At 44.2% G+C, this 21,186-nt stretch overlaps 1 protein-coding gene across 1 annotated transcript in view; it reads left to right on the forward strand.

Moving 5' to 3' along the window:
• SLC1A2 (solute carrier family 1 member 2) overlaps positions 1-21,186 on the forward strand; it is a 139,049-nt gene that overhangs the window by 71,857 nt on the left and 46,006 nt on the right. The window contains exons 2-4 of the mRNA XM_037522462.2: positions 15,264-15,403; positions 17,006-17,158; positions 19,052-19,302. Coding sequence (XP_037378359.1) covers positions 15,264-15,403; positions 17,006-17,158; positions 19,052-19,302 — 544 coding nt within the window. The remainder of the gene's footprint in view (positions 1-15,263; positions 15,404-17,005; positions 17,159-19,051; positions 19,303-21,186) is intronic.

Raw genomic sequence — 21,186 nt, forward strand, 5'->3', positions numbered from 1 at the left:
GAGCAAGATTGAACCTTTTTTTCTGAGCTTCTGGTGTTATAGGAAACAATACAGGTAAGGCAAAGAGTCTAGTTTCTAAATGAAGCACCCAAAGTTACCCGTCCCCTCGTGGGTAAAAGTCCATCCATATGGGAATGGCCCAGAGCAAGGCCCCAAAGCCTGCCACAAGTCTAAAGCATCTTCCAGTGGGGACCCACAGAAAAGGGTCAGAAACAACCAGACAAGCCCGGAAGGAAAAAAGCAAAATCAACATCAAGATAAAAGCTGCCATTTTCACCTCCCCATGGGTCTCACCCACATCTGTATCACCCAGTCCACGACCAAAAGACAAGCGCAGCTTCTTCACGTGTCTCTAGGCTCCATGCGCCTCCTCCAGGTCTCCTGGCTCCATCCTGCTTCCTTCCTTCCTCAGTCTCTTCTGCTCCTTCTCCTCTTCCTGCTCAGCTCCACCCTCCCTTGGGTGGGGCAGGGAACCTCCCCCTTTCCTAGGGACCACCCTGTTACACTGGGATGAAGGGCGTCACCTCAGTCCCAAAGAGTAAAGTAGTATTGATGGTTCTGTGGACAAGACCCTAGATGACTTCCAGGAAGGTGGAGGAAAGACATTGCTGTGATGACTTTTGGAAGTTCATAAAGTCAATTATGGCCACTTATGGTAACCAGAAGCCCTAGTTGCTTTTGGTAAGGTCTTTGACATTAGTTTGAGCTTCTGTTAGACCCCCAGGCGGAGTCCATATATGCTTTCCTTGTGCTTTGTCTAGGTCCCTCTCCAGACCCCTGTCCTTGGAAAAACTTCTTACCTAGCACCTAAATTGGAAGTCTTTGTCACTTGCTGCCAATAGTACCTCCCGGATTTTGTAGACTGGAGTCTCTTTACTACCTTCAAATTGTTATCTCTCACCACCTTCTTATTAAGCACCTAACCTAGTATGGTTGATTCCTAGGGCAAATGTTGATCCTTCCTTCCGAGAGTCTAAGGACTGATGGGGAAGACACTCAGACATTAAGGAAATAACACACATGTGTTGAAATGTGAAGTACAGTATATTAGAGGCCTGAAAAGTAAACTGAGGATTCAGGAAAGGATTACTCAAAGAAGCAACATCAAAGAGTCCATATTTCAGAGCCTAATGGGAGGAGTGATATAATCCCCACATGCCATGAACCGCATCTGTCTAGTATTAAAAGGGGGGAAATGGATACTGAAAGAGGATGTCATCTACTTGCGGACTCTGCCAAGTGTGCGCAGAGCTGTGGGACCCAACCTGTCTCGTTGAGCTGGCACTGGCTGAGATGTACCTTCTTTGCTTAATAAGGAAGTCTCCTGGTGAGACAATTACCCATCAGTCAGTTGGGATTGATGGACTCAGTTTATCACTGGTAAATCTAGCTTGCCAAACTAGTTAAGCAGGTCAGTAAGCCCAGTTTGCTGCTTGAATCAACAGAGACTGGATGTTTAGTTGATTGACCAATAACCACAAATTTAGCGGCTCATTAAGAAGGAACCAAAGTAAGAAAAGACAAATACTCTGGGAGGGCCTGAAATGCCACCTTAGGTGATGGGACCATTTAGAGACATTATGTTGACCAGTCTTTGAAACAGATTGTTGACTGAAGAAAAGATGTAGGTGGGGCTATGCCTGCAGCTCAGTAGAGAAGGCTGAGAAACTCAGATTTGTGTGAGCATACTGTCTTTCTAGACAGAGCTCTAGGAGAGGAAATTTCTAGGGGAGGAGAGCATATTTGACAGAAAATGCTCAGTGTCTGCTGCCCTCAGGCTTATTGTAAACATAGCTAAAGTAATGTAGATACTTAACCTTAGCCTAGGGTGTGGTACTGCATCAGTTTTCTAGTTTTGCTGTAACAAATTACTACAAATTGAATGTGTAAAACCAACACAAATTTATTTTCTTATAATTCTGGAGGTCAGAGATCCAAAATAGGTCTCACTGGGCTAAAATCAAGACATCAGCTTGGTTGTGTTCCATTTTAAAGAAGGACCCACTTTTTTGTCTTTGCCAGTTTCTAGAAGCTGCCCATATTTATTCTCTTGTGGCCTTTCTTTCAATCTTCAAAGGTGGCAATGTTGGGCTGAATATTTATCATGCCTCCATTCTCTAGTTCTTTCTTTCCTGCCTTCCTGCTCCACCTGCTAGAACCTTCTGACTAATGTGGACCCACCTGGATAAGTTTATCCTGGCACATCTCAAGGTCAAGTTTGATATCGACCTTAATTATATTTACAACCTTGGTTCCCCTCTGCCAAGTAATCTGACATATTCACAGGGTCTAGGTATCAGGACATGGACATTTTGGGGAAGGGGCATTATTCTGCCTTCAGCTGGCAGAGAATAAGTCAATTGATGGCTCCTGTTTATTACCAGTGCTCCCTAATAACTCCTTTCTCAAGTTTGAAATTACCCCTTGAGCTCCATTCTTTAGCTCCTGCTATGGGGGAAGGTGGAGGCCTCTAAGTCAGCCCTTGGCTGATTCAGGGAGCTGGCCTGTGGCCAGACCTTCCCTGGAGAGCCATGACCTATCTGGGAGACCTGGGAGATTTGGGATGCTGCAGTTGGATGTGAGGAACTTAAGGAAGAGAAAATACTGAGGAAAGATCTGTTCATGTGCCTGAAAGGCTGGTAGTGAAGGAGTAAGGCTTGGTGTGTAAGTGCTGTGCAATGATTAAGAGCCTTGCTTAGGTCCAGCCGCATTCCCTTCCCAGCTCAGGCATTCTCCAGAAACCGGGAAAATGAGCTCACCTCACTGACCTCCAGTTTTTTTTCATCTGTAAAGAAGGAATAATAATTGTATCTACCCGTGAGAGTGTTGTGATGAGCCACTGAAACAATGGCTGCTTCATTGCCTGATGGTAACTATCATCATCATCATCATCATCATCATCATTAAGTGACTCCACAGGGTAGAAAAATAGCCTGTGGGTAGGAGCTACAGGGAAACAGATTTGGGATCCCCATAAGGAAGAGCTTTCTAACAGTCAGAGCTGAGCAATGGCAGATGTTAGATGTGAGAAGCAGTTCTCTTTCCCTGCAACTGTTCAGGCTTCAATCTACCAGCATGTAGCTGCTCCAACAAAGCCTCCCGGTGCTTTTGCAAAAGTCCAGAGGTCTAGCTCCCACCTAGATATGTGGAATTAGAATATGCAGGAATGGGGCTTGGAGATATTTATTTATTTATATATATTTTGTTTTATAGAGGCATGTTTTATTTATTTATTTGTTTGATTGTTTGTTTGTTTTGTTTATACATGCACTGGGTACAGTCAGAAGCGCAGGAGGGTGAGAGAATTCACCAGAGTCAGAGCGGGGAGCAGAGCAGGCAGAAAGACCGAGGTACACTGCTGAGGGGAGCAGCGGGCGGCAGGAGAGGTCTGTGCGCCATGTGGGACCCTCCTCCGGTGGCCGGGGAGCAGCCAGGGATCGAACCGGTGCCACAGAGGCTGCGGGCAGCTTCCCAACCCAGCGCTCAACTGCTGCACCACGGGGGAGGCCCTGGAGATATTTATTTTTTAAGATAGACTTTATAGGGCCTCCCCTGGTGGCGCAGAGGTTGAGCGCTGGGCTGTGAAGCTGCCCGCGGCCTCTGCAGCACTGGTTCGATCCCTAGCCGCTGGCAAGGGTCCCACATGGCGCACAGATCTCTCCTGCTGCCCGCTGCTCCCCTCAGCAGTGTACTTTGGTCCTTCTGCCTGTTCTGTTCCCTGCTCTGGCTCTGGTGAATTTTCTCACCCTCCCGTGCTTCTCACTGTACCCAGTGCTTGTATAAATAAATAAATAAATCTTAAAAAAAAAGAGGTAGACTTTATATTTTTTTAATTGAAATTTTATTTTTATATTCCCCATACAATTGCAACCCCCTTATTTTGACCCCAACCCCTCCCCTCCCTGCCCCCCACCTCCCATAGAGTGTCTCTGGTTCATAGTTTTTGTTGATTTTGATTTTCACTTTCTTATAGTTATTCATTTCCTGGTCCCTTATTTAAGTTTTCTAGATTCCTGCTATGAGTGAGACCATCCAGTATTTTTCTTTTTCTTTCTGGCTTATTTCACTGACCATGATTCCTTCCAGCGCCATCCATGTTGCTGCAAATTGCATGTGTTTATCTTTTTTGAATGCTGAGTAATATTCCATGGTATATATGTACCACATCTTCTTGATCCAGTCATCTACTTTTGGGCATTTGGGTTGTTTCCAAAGCTTAGCTATTGTAAACAGTGCTGCTATAAACATAGGGGTGCAGGTGCTCTTTGGAATTGATGTTTCTGTGTCCTTTGCGTAAATACCTAGGAGTGGAATTGTTGGATCATATAGAAGTCTAGATCATATGGAACATAGAGCTTCCATATGTTCCATATGATCTAGACTTTATATTTTATTTTTTTTTTTTTTTTTTTTTTTTTTTTTTATAGAGGCATGCTTTATTTATTTGTTTGCTGGTTTGTTTGTTTGTTTTGTTTATACATGCACTGGGTACAGTCAGAAGCGCGGGAGGGTGAGAGAATTCACCAGAGCCAGAGCGGGGAGCAGAGCAGGCAGAAGGACCGAAGTACACTGCTGAGGGGAGCAGCGGGCGGCAGGAGAGGTCTGCGCGCCATGTGGGACCCTCCTCTGGTGGCCGGGGAGCAGCCGGGGATCGAACCGGCGCCGCAGAGGCCGCGGGCAGCTTCGCAACCCAGCGCTCAACCGCTGTGCCACCGGGGAGGCCCTAGACTTTATATTTTAAAAGAAGTTTTAGGTGCACAGCAAATGGAGTGGCAAATATGGCAATTACTTCCATATTCCCTGCCCTGACATATGCACAATCTCTCTTGGTGTTTGTGAGTTTGGATAAATGTATAATGACAAGCTTCATTTTTTGTTCACTTTCTTGTAATCCAGGTTACCTTAAGCCCACTGATTTTGTTGAATTGGAAGGAGACTTATATGTTCACAGAGTTTAAGGTGTTTGGGGAGCAAAATTAGCACATGCTTTTCTTGCTGGGAAAATAAGAATCAACCATTTGGGAGTAAAATATCTATATCTATATCTACATCTATTTATATCTATAGCTGTAGCTGTATCCGTATCTGTATGTGTATGTGTATCCATCCATCCATCCATACATACATACATACACACATCCATTTAAAAAAAAAATCATCTCAATAAGATCCAATTGCCTTTATTAAACAATTTGTGGCATGGGCAGCATCCCATCCAGCAACTAGAATAGTGCTCCAAAGAGTTGAACAAAATGAAAGGTTTTTCTAGGCAGAAGGACATGGAGAAAAAGGGAGAGAGTTTTCAGATGAGGCCCCCTTCCCAGGGGGACATGAGAGGTCTCCAGACACCGGTGCTGACCAGGTCATTCCAGGTGGCCAGGTTAAAGGTTGGATATCTGGGAAAAGCTAAAACTGTAATTAACTTAGAAATTAAGTCCCATTTTGCTGATAAAACTCCATTAGGGGCCTGCTCTCTTTTTTAACACTTATAGCTCCATCATTTTGTTTGCCTGTTTATTTTAAAATATTTCTTCAAGATTAGCATACAGAAAAGCACACGAAGCTTCAGTGTCCAGCTTGAATAATTTTCACAAATTGGACACACATGTGAAACTAGCATCCAGAATGAAAAGTGAAAAAAAAATGTTAACATTTAAGAAACTCTGTTGCAGTCAGAATTTTGAACAGGGTTGACTTTAGAACTGATCCAGAGCAACACCATGTAGTTGGCAAAGTTTTTATGTGAGGACCTGATCCCTTTTGTTATTTGGCTTCTGGGTGTGTTTCTGGCCAGGACCCATGAAAGTGGCTCCCCCCAGCAAGTCAGCAAGTCGTGTTCTTAGAGAGATGTTTGAGAAGCTTAGACATACTGTTTGAGAAGCCGTGTCAGTGAGTGGGTTGCTTTGCATGTGTTTCTGCCATAAATCAGGGTCCTATGCTGGGATCTTAGAGACACGTGCTCAAAGAGGAATTTCAGGCCTCGAGTTGCCAGAGTGGGTGACTTTGGAGAATTCTGGAGAAACTTAAAGGAAGGCCTAAAACATCACCCCCCAAAGCATAATGTTGTGCTTCGTACCAGACCTAGAAAGCTCATTATTATTATATAGTCAAGATGGTGACTTGTTTTCGTGCTCACAACTGCACTGCTGGCTGCTTAGTCTAGAGAGGAAAGGAGAGGATTATATTGATGAAAAGCAATTGGAGGGTGTGACTCAAACTCCCAGGAAGTCCTGGCCATTGCGTCCCTTGCCCAGTTTCTGCTTGGTGCCTTGAGGCACAGCAGCCAATTTAGCCACTTCTTAGTAAACATCCCAGGCACTCCCCTGTCTGGGGAACTGGTGGGAAGGTTCAGTCTGGGAATCTTTGGAGACCAAAGGAAGATCCTCCCAGGCCCGAGGGCCAAAGGCAGAGCTCTGTTAAATAAGAGCTTTCAAAACCAAAACTCCATTGACTCCTTGAAAGTGGCACACTCTTTCGTTAGAAGAACCACACTTTGGAGGGTCCAGATTTAGAGATGTTGATGCTTGGCAACAGGGCCCTAAAGTGTCTCTTGGTGTCCCCTGAGTTTTTCTGGAAGACCTTGTTAGTAAAGCACAGATGGGTTCATGGGTCCAACTTCCCCTGCAAATGCTGGCAGCCCTGGGGCCACGATGTCCAAGGCAGGGCAGCTGGACCAAAGAGCCAGCCCAAAAGGACAGTCTTGCCTGGTGCTGACCTGCCCCGTCCCACCACGACTGGTTTTTCTGATCTAGGTATTTGTGCTTTTGCTCTCCGTTCTCACCTCTTCTCAGATTTGCTAGGCTGTCCAGCTCTGCTTCCGAGAGTAGTGTCACAGATAGGACATGGTTTTTCTCTAGTCACCCACTTCTCAACATTCACTTGTGCATTCATTCAAGATACAATGACAGAGCATCTCCTACATGCCAGCAACCCTGCTGGGTGCAGGGGGAGACAGAGTCAAACACGACCAAGTTTTACCCTCAAATAGCTTCCATTCCAGCAGGGAAGCAGACAAGTAACAAGTGCCTGAAGAGACATCGACACAGGTGAGCTGCAGGAAATTGAAAAAGTAAACTTAGGTGTCAGCAAGCAGAAGAAGTAGAAGCTGGTCTTTAAGCAAGTTGGGGTGGTAGCGAGAATAATTTAGCCAGAGGAGATAGTTTGCTTCAAGGCAAGCTGGAACTGGTGTCAAGTTCCCTGGGGCTTAAACCCTACGCCCCTGGCACTCTGGTCTCCTGTGGTTTATTGGAATTGTGTGAACTTCTCCAATGTGTTTTCATGTTGTTCCCTGAGCCAGAGGCGGGTAGCAGTGACTTCAGATCTGACATGCCTCTGGGGACTGGGCTGGCCAGTGTGCTCTGGCCCATGCTGTCATTGTTATTTTTAGAAAAAGTTCCCTATTTGGGATGATTGGACACCCCACCCTGGTCTCTCCACTAGGCCTGCAAGTTCACTTTTCCTTGGTGTCTTGTTTCCTTCTTGGGTGGTGAGCCTTTCTGGAAATGGGCAAACCCGTTGAGTCAAAGCCAACTCAAGTTTCTACCCTGGGGAGGTTTTCACAGAAGTCTAGAGGTGTGGCTCTTAAGACTGTACTCCAGATGTGCTTTCAGAGGATGTCCTCAGCATAGCCATCCCACAATGCAGAAGCTGACAGCAGTGGGAACTTCCTGGCCCCCACCCACTCTGCCCCTTTGGAGATTTTCCTTGTATAAAAAGGTATAAAAAGCACAAGCACAATTTGTTGCCAAAGTGGCTTACCAAAACTCAAATGTAAATAAACTGTCTTAATGGTCATTTTGCTTTCTTTGAGGCATTTAAGAACAAAAAGGGAAACTAAATTTAAATATCAATTACGTGTGAAATGCACTCCTGGCTTTCAGAAGTATTACCTAGTTAAAGCTCTATAATGACCCAGTGAGTTGGCTGTTGTTGTCCAAGAGATTAAATGTCTTGTTGCAGTCACAACTGGAAAGGAAGATTTAACCAAGAACCCAAAGGCTGTGTAATTAAGTACTTATGTATTTGTATTCCTCCTATGGCCTTCTGGAGGTTTCCAAACAGAGTGGGTGTTTTAATGTCTGTTTCTGGGTGAAATGAATGCTAATTTTGCTAATTCCTTCTGAATTTTGTCTCCTTCTAGTTTTTTCCTTCCTGTTTATTTGGGGACCCCAAAAGCCCCAACTGTTTCTGTTGTCCCTTCATGTTGGTAGCTCCTTTATTCATGTTGTTGGAACCCTTGGCCTGGGAAGTGATGTGAAGAAAAGACCCCTCCCCTCAATGTCTCACCTGAAATGTTTCTGTGCAGTCCACTTCTGCATTTCCTCAGGAGGTGGCTGAAGGACGTAGGTAGCCTCTTAATGATTTGACCCTGGCAGTTTTACCACTGGTGCCAATTGACTGGCGCCAATGCCAGCTCACCTGTTTGACTCTGTTCTCATGACATTGACTTGCCCATCTTAGAAATCTAGACTGAGAATTTGAAACTGTTGAAGGGTGCAAGGGAAGTTAAGAAAATGCCTGTCTGAATTGTGTACTGAATTTGACCCCTTACCTGGCTTTAGTGGTACTAGGACAACGTGCTATTGGAGCAGAGATAAGACAGGTAAACATGGAGGTTGTTATTGTTGTTTCTGGTTTCTCTTGTGCCATTGTCACCTCCTGCTTTTCCCTGTAAAGATTGTGATGCAGTGATTGTTGTGCCCCCTCATGGCTGCTACAATGAGCCATCTGCTACACTAAGTTTATTCAGTCCTGAGTATCTAGGATGGAGGCTACACCTCTGGAACAGAAGGCTAGTAATTAAATCCACTCTCCCCCCCCCCCAAGAAAATTAGAGAATCACAGAATTTTAGAACATTACAAATTTCTAATCTAACCCTCTTACTTTATAGATTATGAGCCTGGGATCTGAAAAATAAAAGTAAACTAAATATGATACCTAAACTCTATTGTTATCTTTGCAAAAGAGTATATCTTTATGATTTCAGAGTGTTATTGGGTTTGGGGGTTCCTTGGCATTTCTGGGTTTTGGGGTTCTTTGGTCCTTGACTTTTACCATGAAAGAATTCAAAGCCCTGTCTAGGCAAAGCAAAGTTTATTTAAAGACAGTACAAGCAGGAAGAGTCTGGGCCAAAGAATCCATGGAACAACAAATGCGAGGAAAGGTGGAGACCCCTGGCTCAAATGTGGTGTGAGGGCTGCTCTCTCTGCCTCTTCCTGGGGTTTATTGTGCAGGTGCTTAGTGCTGAGAGCCAACACCACCCGCATCTTTAGGATTCTTTCCCAAACATACTGTTACCAGGAATAAAAGTCTCAATGATAGTCAAAAAAAAATTGTTAGATCATCAAAGTGAGAATTTGAACCCAGGAAGCAGTTTGACAGATTTCCCCCTGTAAGAACTGTTCCAATAATCACAAGTTTGGATTTAGTTTCTATAGGTAGGAATAGTGAGTCATTGATATTAAAAATGTAATTATTCTTTATGGTAATGTAATTATTCTATGTTTTGAGGAAGGTAATGCTGGGATTTAATCTCTTCCCTCCTAAAGAATGCGCTGTGGAGATGCAGAACCTTTAAATTTTTATTCAGCGACTTAGTCTTTAGTGTGGGTTGAAAAAGCTGGTTTCCGGCCCAGGCGGTAAATGCTGCACATCTGGTTCATAGACTTCACGTCTATGCATATGGTTTGTTCTCTGGTCCACTAGAGTGGAGAGGGGTCGTTCCCAGAGCATGCACCGTCCATTCACGATGCCAACCACTTTAGCACTATTTTTGTTCTCGACAGTCTGACCTAACATTCCCCATGGGGCAATTTCAGGGCGTCATCTACTGTGTGTCTCCCCAGGTTTGTAGACTCAAACGGCAGAGGACCAGTTAGTTGGATGATGCCTGTTGCAGACCTCACATCCTCTAGGCAAAACCACTCCTCTTGTTCTTAGGTTCCCCCAGGAATTTTCTGTTGCCACCTCATTGAATCAGTGAAGTGAAAAAGAAACCGATGCCAGATAAGGCGCCACTGAAGTGTGCAAGCAGGAAATCTGAATCGACACCACATCTAATGAGCCTATTATTAGAGGCACTTGGCAGGGAGAGGGAACTAGAATGCTAATGAAAAGCAGGTTCTGAGAATAGTTGAAAACTTAGCACTAACCCCATTACACCTTCCCTTTTGAGTCACAGAGGATGTTTTGCACAATTAGCTGAGTTGGCCATTGAAACAGGACTCACGTGGATTTGTGTGAGAAAGAGCCAGGGCTGTGAAGTTAACAGCTGTTTAAATAATTCAATGGAGAGGTTAATGCTGAAGGAAATGATAGGGTGATTGTTATAGTTTTAAATGATCTAAACAGCTGTCCCATCACACGGTTACTTACCCTGTTGGACAATGGAGAGAGATCCAGCAGAAGCAACTTAGAGAAAGCTCCACTATTAAGGAACTGCATGGCTAAAGCCTCCATCCAAAAGGCACTTGTAGGGTAAGGTAAAAGTATCAGGCCTTTCTGCCCTCCCACCATTAGGATAGATGAGGGAACCCTGTGGGCCTGAATGCATGCCTGATGGCGGGCACCTGAAGTGGGTACACCTGGGCTGAGAGACTGAGTTTATAAGGGCGGCGTCACGGGGACGCCAGCAGAAGCTAAGAACGAACAAAAGCAGGAGAGCAGAGAAGCAGAGAGAACACCAGAGAAGGCTGGAGAGCCCAGATAGAGTGAAGACTTGCTGGGGCCTGGGAGGCCTGCCAGTCTCCCGGCCCCCCAGAACCCCTGCCTGCCGTGTGTGCCTGGTAAATCCCAATAATAGCTTGCAAAGCCACCGAGGGCTCCAGGACTCTTTCCTCCTTTACGCTGTCTGCTGGATCATAGAAAACCTGCTCTCTGTCTTCCCTTCCTGTCACTACAGCACTCAACAGAAGTAGAGGTGAAATCGAGTGTTGGAGAGCATCAGGCTCGGAAATTCCTGATTTGGAATATTCTCAGCCACACCAGGACTTTCCAATTCCTTATTAGAATACTTGGTTATATCCACACAGACCTTGGTTCTAGGAAGGAAGGATTCAGTAGCTAAGTGTGCACCCTTGAAAAAACTGTGTTCCTCTGGTGGGCTTATCCAAACCAGTTCCTGCCCTTTCTGTTCCACTGCCCGGGAGCAAACCTGCAGCTGCTGTGACTTTAGGCCGTTGGCCTGTGTCCAACTCACCTCTCCCTGGTAACCATTTCCTCCCTGGGAACTGAAGCTGATATATTACAATGGTGGTAGGACTCTGCGTTAGTGATGTGGCGTTCATTTGAATCAGTGCCTGTGCTAAACACCAACATATGGGCATTAGGAAATGCATTTTGAGGGAGCTTCTGGCTCTAATTTGGATATATAGCTTCCAAATGGTACCTATTCTGTTTCTTTTCTAAACTCTGGACACATTGCATAATTAATGTAGGAGACCCTGCCATTCCTCTAGGTTTCTGTTCAAATGTCTCCTTATCATAGAAACCTTCCCTGGCCACCTGATGCAAAAGTCTCCTTCCACAGGCCACCTCTTCCTAGCATGTTCTCCATTGAAATACATGGATTCATTTAGTTATTTTCCTGCTAAAACATCCATTCCACCACAGCAAGGGTTTTGGGTTTTTGTGTGTGTGTGATATCTTCAGTACCTAGAACAGAGGGGAGTCTTTAATATGTACCCCCACAGAAAGTTGTAGAATGTATGCAAGGATGGAAAGAGGCTTGCTGAGATGGAATGCTGTCTGTCTAGGTGCAGAGAGCACTTGTTCCAGAAGAGAGCAGGGTGCCCTTAGAGCTGCTCTCCAGATCTTAATTTCTTTGAGCAAACATTTATCAAGATCTGAGTCTGAGTGTAAAGCTTACAGTCCTGCTCTCCAGTATTTAGAGCCTTGTGGAGGATGTCGATATTGAGATGAGCTCCGTCCTTCAGGATCTGACACCAGCACCTTCTTGGTGCCCTTCTTTAACTCTCTTCTTCCCCAAAGTGGACTTAACAACTGCTCTTGCCATTTTCCACAGCATCCTGTGATGAGATCGCTCATGGCCAATATGTGAAGCAGACAAGTAGAGCACAATGTGCTTCCTGTTCCCCATCAAATGCTCCTTAAGAGCAAGGATTACATCTTGCTCATTACAGAGTATAGTGTCTGACACTGAGAATATTTAATAAATACCTGTTATACTTGTGCTTCCACTGTTACTATGTGCATTCAGCAACCAACATTTATATAGCTGTGCATATGTATAATCTCATTTTAAAAACTTCTGTCCTCCTGGAGATATATAAGACTTAGAAATAGCTCTATATTATGTTATATAATACTATGCAATGTTACATTCTATAATAGTCCCCATTTTAGACTCCCTTTGTGCTTTGGGGTACAGTGATCATTTAGATGGGTAAAGAATGCTTACAAAGAGCTCTTTGGGGGACTCCCAGTGCCCCAGTTGCAAGCTGAGGCCCTGAATTATATGACAAATGTCTTTCTTGGTATATCTGCAGGATGCAGGAGCTCCTATGAGTCTGGAACATTTGCTCAATTCCAAGAGAACAAGTTACAGGAATTCTCTCAATAAATACTTGTGGGCACATGACATTTTGATGCTGTCACTTTGATGTGGCTGTTTTGATTCAGAGTTTCAGAGACATTTTGTTATAACCTGAAAAGCAAACCATGAAGCATGCAGCAATTTTGTGTAACTAAGAAGGGTGTGCAACAGGCATCCAATCACATTGCTGGATGGGGTGTGTATGTTAACCTATATTTGTGTGTTTGTACTTTGGGATGGCTGTTTTGCTGCCTGACATTTTGGTTACATCACATGGATGTGGCCAGAATGTTTACTTTAAATGCTTGTTAGTCTCACTTAAATGCCAACCATGTGCCTGATTCTAACTTCAGTGGCAAGAGGGATTCAAGTGATGCACGAGGCGAGAAGATTACAGTCTCAAGAGAATCCTAGAATTTTGCCAAGAGTTGACTAATGGAATATATTCACCATTCAGAACACATATTATTTCCATTCTTTGTTGCCCGTTTCCTGGTTTAGAGCTTTAGATGACTGGCTGGAGAACTATTTAAAAGTGTAAAAAGATCCCAATGCAAATATAGAAATATGGTCTGTTCATGTTAAAAAGATCATTTTGATCATTTTCCCCTACTGGGTTGTAAAAAGAACTTTTCTGTCAGTTTCACTGAGTGATGAGAGGAAGTGGTTTCTGGATCAGAAAGCCCCTTGCCTGCATGCTGTGAATCGCCATGTCCTATTTTCTTTTTCAGATGGTGAGTGACCAGCACACACATAGATTAGAAGTCAGAGACTGCCCCAAAATCTCTAGAAGGAAGAGAAAATTAGGCCATTCATGGGTGACTAAAAGCTTACATTTTGTTTAGTATTTTCATCTGGATATCTTAACAGATCATGGAATATCCTAATTTTAAAACATTTTGGGAGCAAGTAGAATAAACAGCCTTTTATGGAAAAGTAAGTAGTTATATTTGGGTCCCTGATCTTAATTCTGAGACTGGAAGCAAAGCTTGGTGTCTTGTTGGAATGATGGTGCCACTGAGTAGGTGCCTTGAGTTGATCATTGACTTGTTATGAACTTGATGAGTATTATGTGTCTTCTTCATCTCCCCTGGAGAAGAAACCATCTGTGCCAGGGGCTATACCAGCTCTCCAACTTCCAGGATCATGTTTAATTTCCATGAGGTGGGCATCAAACCCTGTTCATTATATACCACACAGCCAGTGAGCAATGGAGTCAGAAGGTGAAATCCTGGTTCTCTGCTTCTAAAGCCTGTGCTCCTTCCATTATAACCAGTGACTCCAAACCACTGCTCTACAGTGTAGCCCAACTCCCCCCATCCCCTGCCAAAAATAAAAATGGTTTCTCAGATATGATGAGAACACTGGGTAAGACTAATATCTTTCTACCTTGGAAAACACTAACTTACTCAGAAGCTGTAGTCTGTCTTTCTAGAAGTTAAGATTTGTTTCTCTTTTATCAACCGATTATAGTGATTGTAAATAGCAGCTAACAAAAGCCCTAATCTGTCAGAGTAAAAAAATGGCCTCCCTGTGTCATTCCCCATACTTACATTGGAAATCTTACTGTTCTGGGAAAGGACAAAACCGGAAGCGGCTATCTACTCATTAGCTGGCAAGGGCTTCCACAGCCGGTTCTCAATACAACTCAGGCTCACACCAGATTTATCTGGAAGGGGGCTGGGCCGGATCTGGGGGTAAAGATTTCCTATAATCACACTTTACGACATGATAACACTGAGTGGCATTGAATCTTGGGTAGCTCAGCAGAGTCCTGATAATGTAAGTAACCTTTTAAAACTAAATGGATTGACTTTTTTTTTTTTTTTAAGATTTATTTATTTATACAAGAACCAGGGTACAGGCCAGGTGTGCGGGAGGGTGAGAGGATTCACCAGAGACAGAGCGGGGAACAGAGCAGGCAGACTGACGAAATACACTGCTGAGGGGAGCAGCGGGTGAGACAGGAGAGGTCTGCTGCCCCATATGGGTATCTCCGTGGCCAGCAGGGATCGAACCGGCACTTCAGAGGCTGTGGGCAGCCTCACAGAGCTGCGCTCAACTGCCTGCGCCACCAGGGAGGCCCTGGATTGACTCTTTCAACTAAATAAAACATTTCCCCCACCCCCAAAAGAGGTAAAAACATGTACTACCAGTATTTATAAGGTTCCTCTGTTAAGAATGCAGAAGATTTGAGCTCAGGGGCATCTTAATTGAGCATGACAGGGGCCTTCCTTGACTCTTCTGACCTTAGATTATTCAAAAGTCATCTTTTGCTCTTGTTATGGGTGAAACAAAGGTGAGGTTTGGACCCAGTCATAGCTGGTTTGAGTCGCCATTGCTTTTAGCTTTGTGACCTGAGCAAGGTACTTTTTGTAAAACAGGGCGGGATACTTTGCTCTGAGCGTTACCATAGTGGGCAACCATGGAAAAACCCTACTGTGGCCTGCAGGGTGCCTTTTCTTTTCTTAGATGGTTCAAGATAACAGGGCTCCTAGGTATTCAGTGTGCCCTAGTGCCCTGCTAATAGGTAAACTGGGATTTAGGGTCCTCTGAGCAGCTCAGGTTTTTATTTTCCTGCCACTACTGCTTCCAGATTCTCAGCTGTGCCTGGGGGAAGGTCCATTGACCTCCTGCTACTTGAGTGTCTCAAACTGCATAGGGGACATGCCCAGCAGGTTCTCACCATGGCCTTTGCTTCTGTTTTAGTGCCAACAACATGCCCAAGCAGGTGGAGGTGCGAATGCATGACAGCCACCTCAGCTCGGAGGAGCCGAAGCATCGACATCTGGGGCTGCGCCTGTGTGACAAGCTGGGGAAGAACCTCTTGCTGTCTCTGACGGTTTTCGGTAGGTGCCACCTGACTCACCGCCCTTACCTGGCTCTCTCCTGGCTCTGTGAGGAAGCTGGTTCTGGCAGCCAGCTGGAGAGGAAGTTACCTGCCACAGGTCCCACTTCCCCAGGGCCTCGCATGGCTGGCTCAGTGTTACATCTTTCCCCTTTCCCTGTCCTAGCCATTTGTTAATTTACGTGTTTCCAAAGCAGATGGTCAGCAGAGCCAACTTTAGATAAACACCTGTATAGAGATAAAGCAACAATTGCAGAAAACCCCACTCAGAGAGCTCCCAAGGCCTAAACTTCTCGAAACAGCCCATTCATGTTGGTTGTTTTAGCTCCTTCTCCAGTAAGATCAGTGTGGAAGCAACTTGTCCCAAGATGCCTTGATCTGCTCTAATTGCCCTGCTCCAGCCTCGCCCAGGCCAGGGCTGTCTTTTGTGTGGTTGATGACACACCACAGTCTTAGGTTTTCAACCTGGGTTTATTGAAAGTGGGGCCCACTGCAGCTTCTTGACATGACAGCCTTGCCATTTTCTTCCTCCAGACCCCCTGTGCTTGTGCTGTCACTCAGGCTCCACATGGAAACAATCAACAGCTTATCTCTCTGCCACCCAACCACACTCAACACTCCCTTCCACAGATTCTCCTTTGAGTCAGTCTCCTTGGGTGTCAACGACCGGGGGTACGATGAGAGTTCCCTTAGTGAAAGGTCACCACAAATGTAGAAGGGTTTTCTGGCTTACTCTCCACAGAAGCACATTGCATTCATCATAGGTCTTGAAGAAGTTGGACAATATGTCCTCACCTGTAAAGAAAAAAGGTCAAGCTCTTGGCCACATAGCTCCCTGTGAGTCCCCAGAGGTAACTCACAAACCTGGGGAGGTGTCCTTCCTCCTGACAGCCCATGGTGCTCTGACCTGCTTTGTGGTTTCCACAGGGCCATTTGTTTTGGCCACCCGCTGGGGGAGCTCTCAAGTTTTCTTGTGGTTCCCTGTGTGAGCAAAGTGCAAGACTCCTGCCAGCCTCTCTGCCCACATTGTTTCCTCCCAAATTATGTGTATTTTTAGAGATTCTCTTTGATCTCCCATAAGATCAGCATGTCTAAGGATTATGTAAAAGGACATAGAAACCTCCTTGAGGTTGAGCCATGGGAAATTGTTGGAGGCCAAAGAAAATAGAAGAAAAAAGGGAATTCACACCAATTTGGACAATCAGATATTCCTCTAGCTGGTATCTGGTTTAAAAGGGAAGAAGTACATTAAATACCAGGCTTAGGCTGGGAGGAGAAGCAATGCCAGGCATTGTGGGCTGTTTCTACTGATAATTTCTGACTCTATAAGTGGACAAAATCCTCAAAGAAGTCAGGGTCAGGTCAGGTTGCCGTGTTATGCTTCCCAGAAGCCTTGGGGAGGCTCTCCCTGACTCCCCCAAATAGCTGGAGGTACAAAATATTCTCTATCAGTCATCAAAATCAACTTCAGTTCCTTACACATTATTTATCATCTGCTAATGGAGAAGTATGAGACAAGTCAGTGGAACCAAAATATCCCCTAGAGCTATGCATATGACTAAGGCTAAAAGTAAATTCATACCTTCCTCCCCCTTCCTTCCAGGTGTCATCCTGGGGGCAGTGTGTGGAGGGCTGCTTCGCCTGGCATCTCCCATCCACCCTGATGTGATCATGCTAATAGCCTTCCCCGGGGATATACTCATGAGGATGCTAAAGATGCTCATTCTTCCCCTAATCATCTCCAGTTTAATCACAGGTAAGATGACCCCTGTGGTGTCTGGCCAAAGTGGGTGATTCTCCTGCTCTAGCTTGTGGGCTGACCATAAAATCTGAATGAATCTGATGGCCTATATTACGTCACTTTAGAGCCTTGGTTTCTCTATCTCTAAAATGGGAATATTCAATTCTAAGAAAAATGTTTGCAGTCATTGATCAGTCCATCTCTTTCTAGAAGCAAAAGATGTAAAAGAAACATAGCTACATGCTAATAGCAATGATGTCTGTGGTGATTTTAGTTTTTAAAAAATATTCTTTTCTTAACTTATATTTTGATTAGAAATGGATAAGGGCAATAAATAGAGAAAAATGTTCTATTTTCTATTTTATTGAGTATAGAGGGAAGTGGGCATTAAAAACAAATACAAGATAGGAAAGTCCTTTCAGTTTTATAAAAGAACAGCATCCTAAAAATATAGACCACATTTATTTGTTTTTGGCTAAAAGAATTGTTTTATTTGAAAGAATTTCTTTTTCCTTCCATGGGCTTATATTGGTGACCTCCTCAATAAATAATATTGTTCAAACAGGCTATAAATTGATTTTTTTTAGTGACTGAGCTCCATGAAGTTGGACTTTCATCTTATTTGGGAGCCTGTAACCTGGAGGACCTTGCCTTACTGGACTAGTCCCCCTTAGGAAGAAAGGAAGGCTCTGGTAACTCTAACAGACTCAGAAGCTAAGCCAGGCAGTTCTAGAAGCTCACAGCTGGTTGACCAGTGGATTTAATGTGAGGAAGGTCTCAGCACTTAATCCTGGATTGAGTAAAGTTGTGCTTTCACCAGAAATGCTCCTTTCCAACCCAGAGGAAATGTTCACCATGCCTTTTAAAACAGGTTGTACATTGGCCAACCTGTTGAGGAAACTCAGCTACCATTGGTGGAATTCAGACTTTAGTTGTAAGGAAAAGTGGGTCATCTTAATTCAGAAAAGTACGATTTGCTTCTCTGCAGCAAAAAAAGACTGATCCCCAGAAAGGGGTACAACTCTCGTACAAGAGGGAACTGAAACCAGGAAGTAGAAAAAATGAAGAAACAACTGGAAAATAAAATACCCAGTGAAGGCTGTGACTCACTTGAAATTCCTTCGCACAATCACAGAACCTTTCTCAGTGTACACAAATCACATTGGCTGGGTGCTCTCTAATTCCTACATAGGATCAGAAAGGCGGTCTCCACTGTGCTTCATCTGGTAGGAATGAGAGGACTCAGCAAGGTCACCCTTTCAGACTCTCGATTTCAGTGACCAGCACTGTGTACAAAAGGTGTTTTGAGACTTGGCATAGGGTTGCAGTGTTCTATTTTCCCAAGTGACAACCCTAAAATAAAGTAACTAAAACACTACCTTGTACCAGTACTGTCACTTCATGAAAGAAAGGATAGCTGAAACGAAAGGATACTTTTTTTCAATTTTCTTTTTATGGCAAGTTAACTTATTTTCATTGATTATAATAATATATTTTGAAATCTGCCATTTTACTTAAAGAGAAATATACAGCCATTTCTCTTCTCTTGCATTTTTGTGATTGATAAAATTTATTTTCTATTTTTTCCATCTATGAGAAGGCCACAACCTCAGAATTAAACATTGAATTTATTCAACTTCAATTTAACTCTCTTGCAGGCTGACAAAAGTAGTCACTGACCAGTTTATGAACCCTGAACCAGATGATCTCCACCTCTCCCTAGTTCCCTAGAATCTTAAAAATGTGTTTGAGAAATAGAATTAATTGTAAACTGTGTAGTTGACCAACTATTTACTAAAAGGAGTTTAATGAACCTTAATGCATTTGAGTAATACAAAGCCATGTTGTAGACTGGCAGAAATGGGTGATTAATAGAAGTTACTCCTTCTGCATTTCTTCTCCCTCCAGGGTTGTCGGGCCTGGATGCCAAAGCCAGTGGGCGCTTAGGCACCAGAGCGATGGTGTATTACATGTCGACCACCATCATTGCTGCCGTGCTCGGGGTCATCCTGGTCCTGGCCATCCACCCTGGGAACCCCAGACTCAAAAAACAGCTGGGGCCTGGGAAGAAAAATGATGAAGTGTCCAGCCTGGATGCCTTCCTGGACCTTATTCGAAATCTCTTCCCTGAAAACCTTGTCCAAGCCTGTTTTCAACAGGTAACTCTGATGATCTGGCCTCTCTCGCTTCCTAACATCTAAAGATGATGAAAACTCTTTCAATGAAACAGTTGTGGAATAATTTGCTTGATAACGAATGATCTCTGTCGATGGGTTATATATCTGGGACGGTCTTGGGATTGGAGTTGTGGGTTTGTTTTGTTATCTTTCCCATACCTATATCCCCACCCCCTTTTTAAAAATCTCATTAATATTTTTTTAGTTCTGGTCTTTGCATTAGGCAAGGACACATTTTTACCACCCTTGTCTACAACCCTCCAGAGTACTCAGTTGTCCTCAACCCTTGGTGCTGTAGCCAAACTACCTGGGTATATTTAAAAATATACATAGTGGGCCTCCCCCGTGGCGCAGTGGTTGAGTGCTGGGTTGCGAAGCTGCCCGCAGGCTCTGCAGCACCCGTTCGATCCCCGTCCACCGGGTGAGGGTCCCATATGGTGCGCAGACCTCTCCTACCACCCGCTGCTCCCCTCAGCAGTGTACTCCGTCAGTCTGCCTGCTCTGCTCTCCCCTCTAACTCTGGTGAATTCTCTCACCCTCCCGCGCTTCGGACTGTAACCAGTGCTTATATAAATAAATAAATCTTAAAAAAAAGAAAAAAAGAAAAATACACATACTCTACAGAATCACAATTTCCAGGGTGCATCCAAGGATTGGTTATTTGTCAAATTGTGGAAGTAAGACAGGGGCATCAGGAGACGTTTAAATAGCATGGATGCATATAAAATAAAACTTCAAGTCTCCACTGTCCTTCCCTAGAGTTGTTCTTGTTGAGGATTTTGTTTCCATAAATATATAATGCACATGTGCATAATCTTTAAAAAAAGTTGTACCCAAGTGGTCCTGAATTATACATACTTTTTTGTAGTTTGATTTTTCATTTATAAGTGTTTTAGTATCACCATCTTTCTTTTCCTTTTAAATAATTTCCTAGTATTTCTAGACAATAAACCTCCTAGCAGCTAAAATGTCTTGCCAAAAAACTTGAGAATCTAAACTTACTGAATATTGCAAAATGCCCCTACCGAAGTTTGCAACAATATATACTCTACCAACTACATGCAGGCATATCTATTTTTAAAAACTGGTGATTTTTAAAAACAGATGATTCTGCTGAGTGGGGCTACTGAGTTAACCCCTAGCATTCCCTGGCCTGTTGTTTAATCCCGAGCCTGGTTTAGTTCCCTTTAGTCCATTTCAAAAGAAACTAGAGTACCAAGCAGCCTCTTTCAGATATTTCCAGGAAATCACAGGAGAATAAACTTCAGTAACAGGTTCTTTACAGGACAAGTCTGTATTCCTAGGTACCCCCAAATCAGGTCTCTTACCTGATCCTTCAAACCAACATTTATTAGGTCCGTGACCATCACCCCTGTGAACTCAAGCCTTGGCTTCTTTAGCAATTTCAGGGTGAGTCTACAGTCCATTTCAGGTCCCCACTTCTTTCCTGGGAGCATGGCTTTGTTGCTCCCTTCTGATCGCTCTGGCAATCTCTTTTTATGCCAAGGTTGCCCAGGCCAAGGGGCCTATGAGCTGCCTGTCTCATCCCACACATCCAGCCCAAGCTGCTTCTCCCCCTTGCACAAGTGCACACGAGCAGGCTGGGGTAGAGGGCATCCTGGCTCATCTCAGAGAATGTTGTGTTCTCTTCTTCCCTGTGTCAGATAGCTGGTCAGTTCAGCAGTGCTTACTTGGGTCCACAGCAGTAGTATTGGGTCCATATCATTTATCATGCAGCACAAAAGGGGAGAGATTTTAGGGGCAGGTCATCTGAGTTGAAGCCCAGCTCTGCCGATAACTCTTTGACATCTTGTAAGTCACTTGACTTCTCCATGCTTCCTCTTCCATGTCTATTCAAGCTTCAGC

This window comes from Talpa occidentalis, unplaced genomic scaffold, assembly GCF_014898055.3.
Source record: "Talpa occidentalis isolate TD23 unplaced genomic scaffold, MPIMG_talOcc4v2.1 talOcc4.3, whole genome shotgun sequence".
Classification (NCBI taxonomy): Eukaryota; Metazoa; Chordata; class Mammalia; order Eulipotyphla; family Talpidae; genus Talpa; species Talpa occidentalis.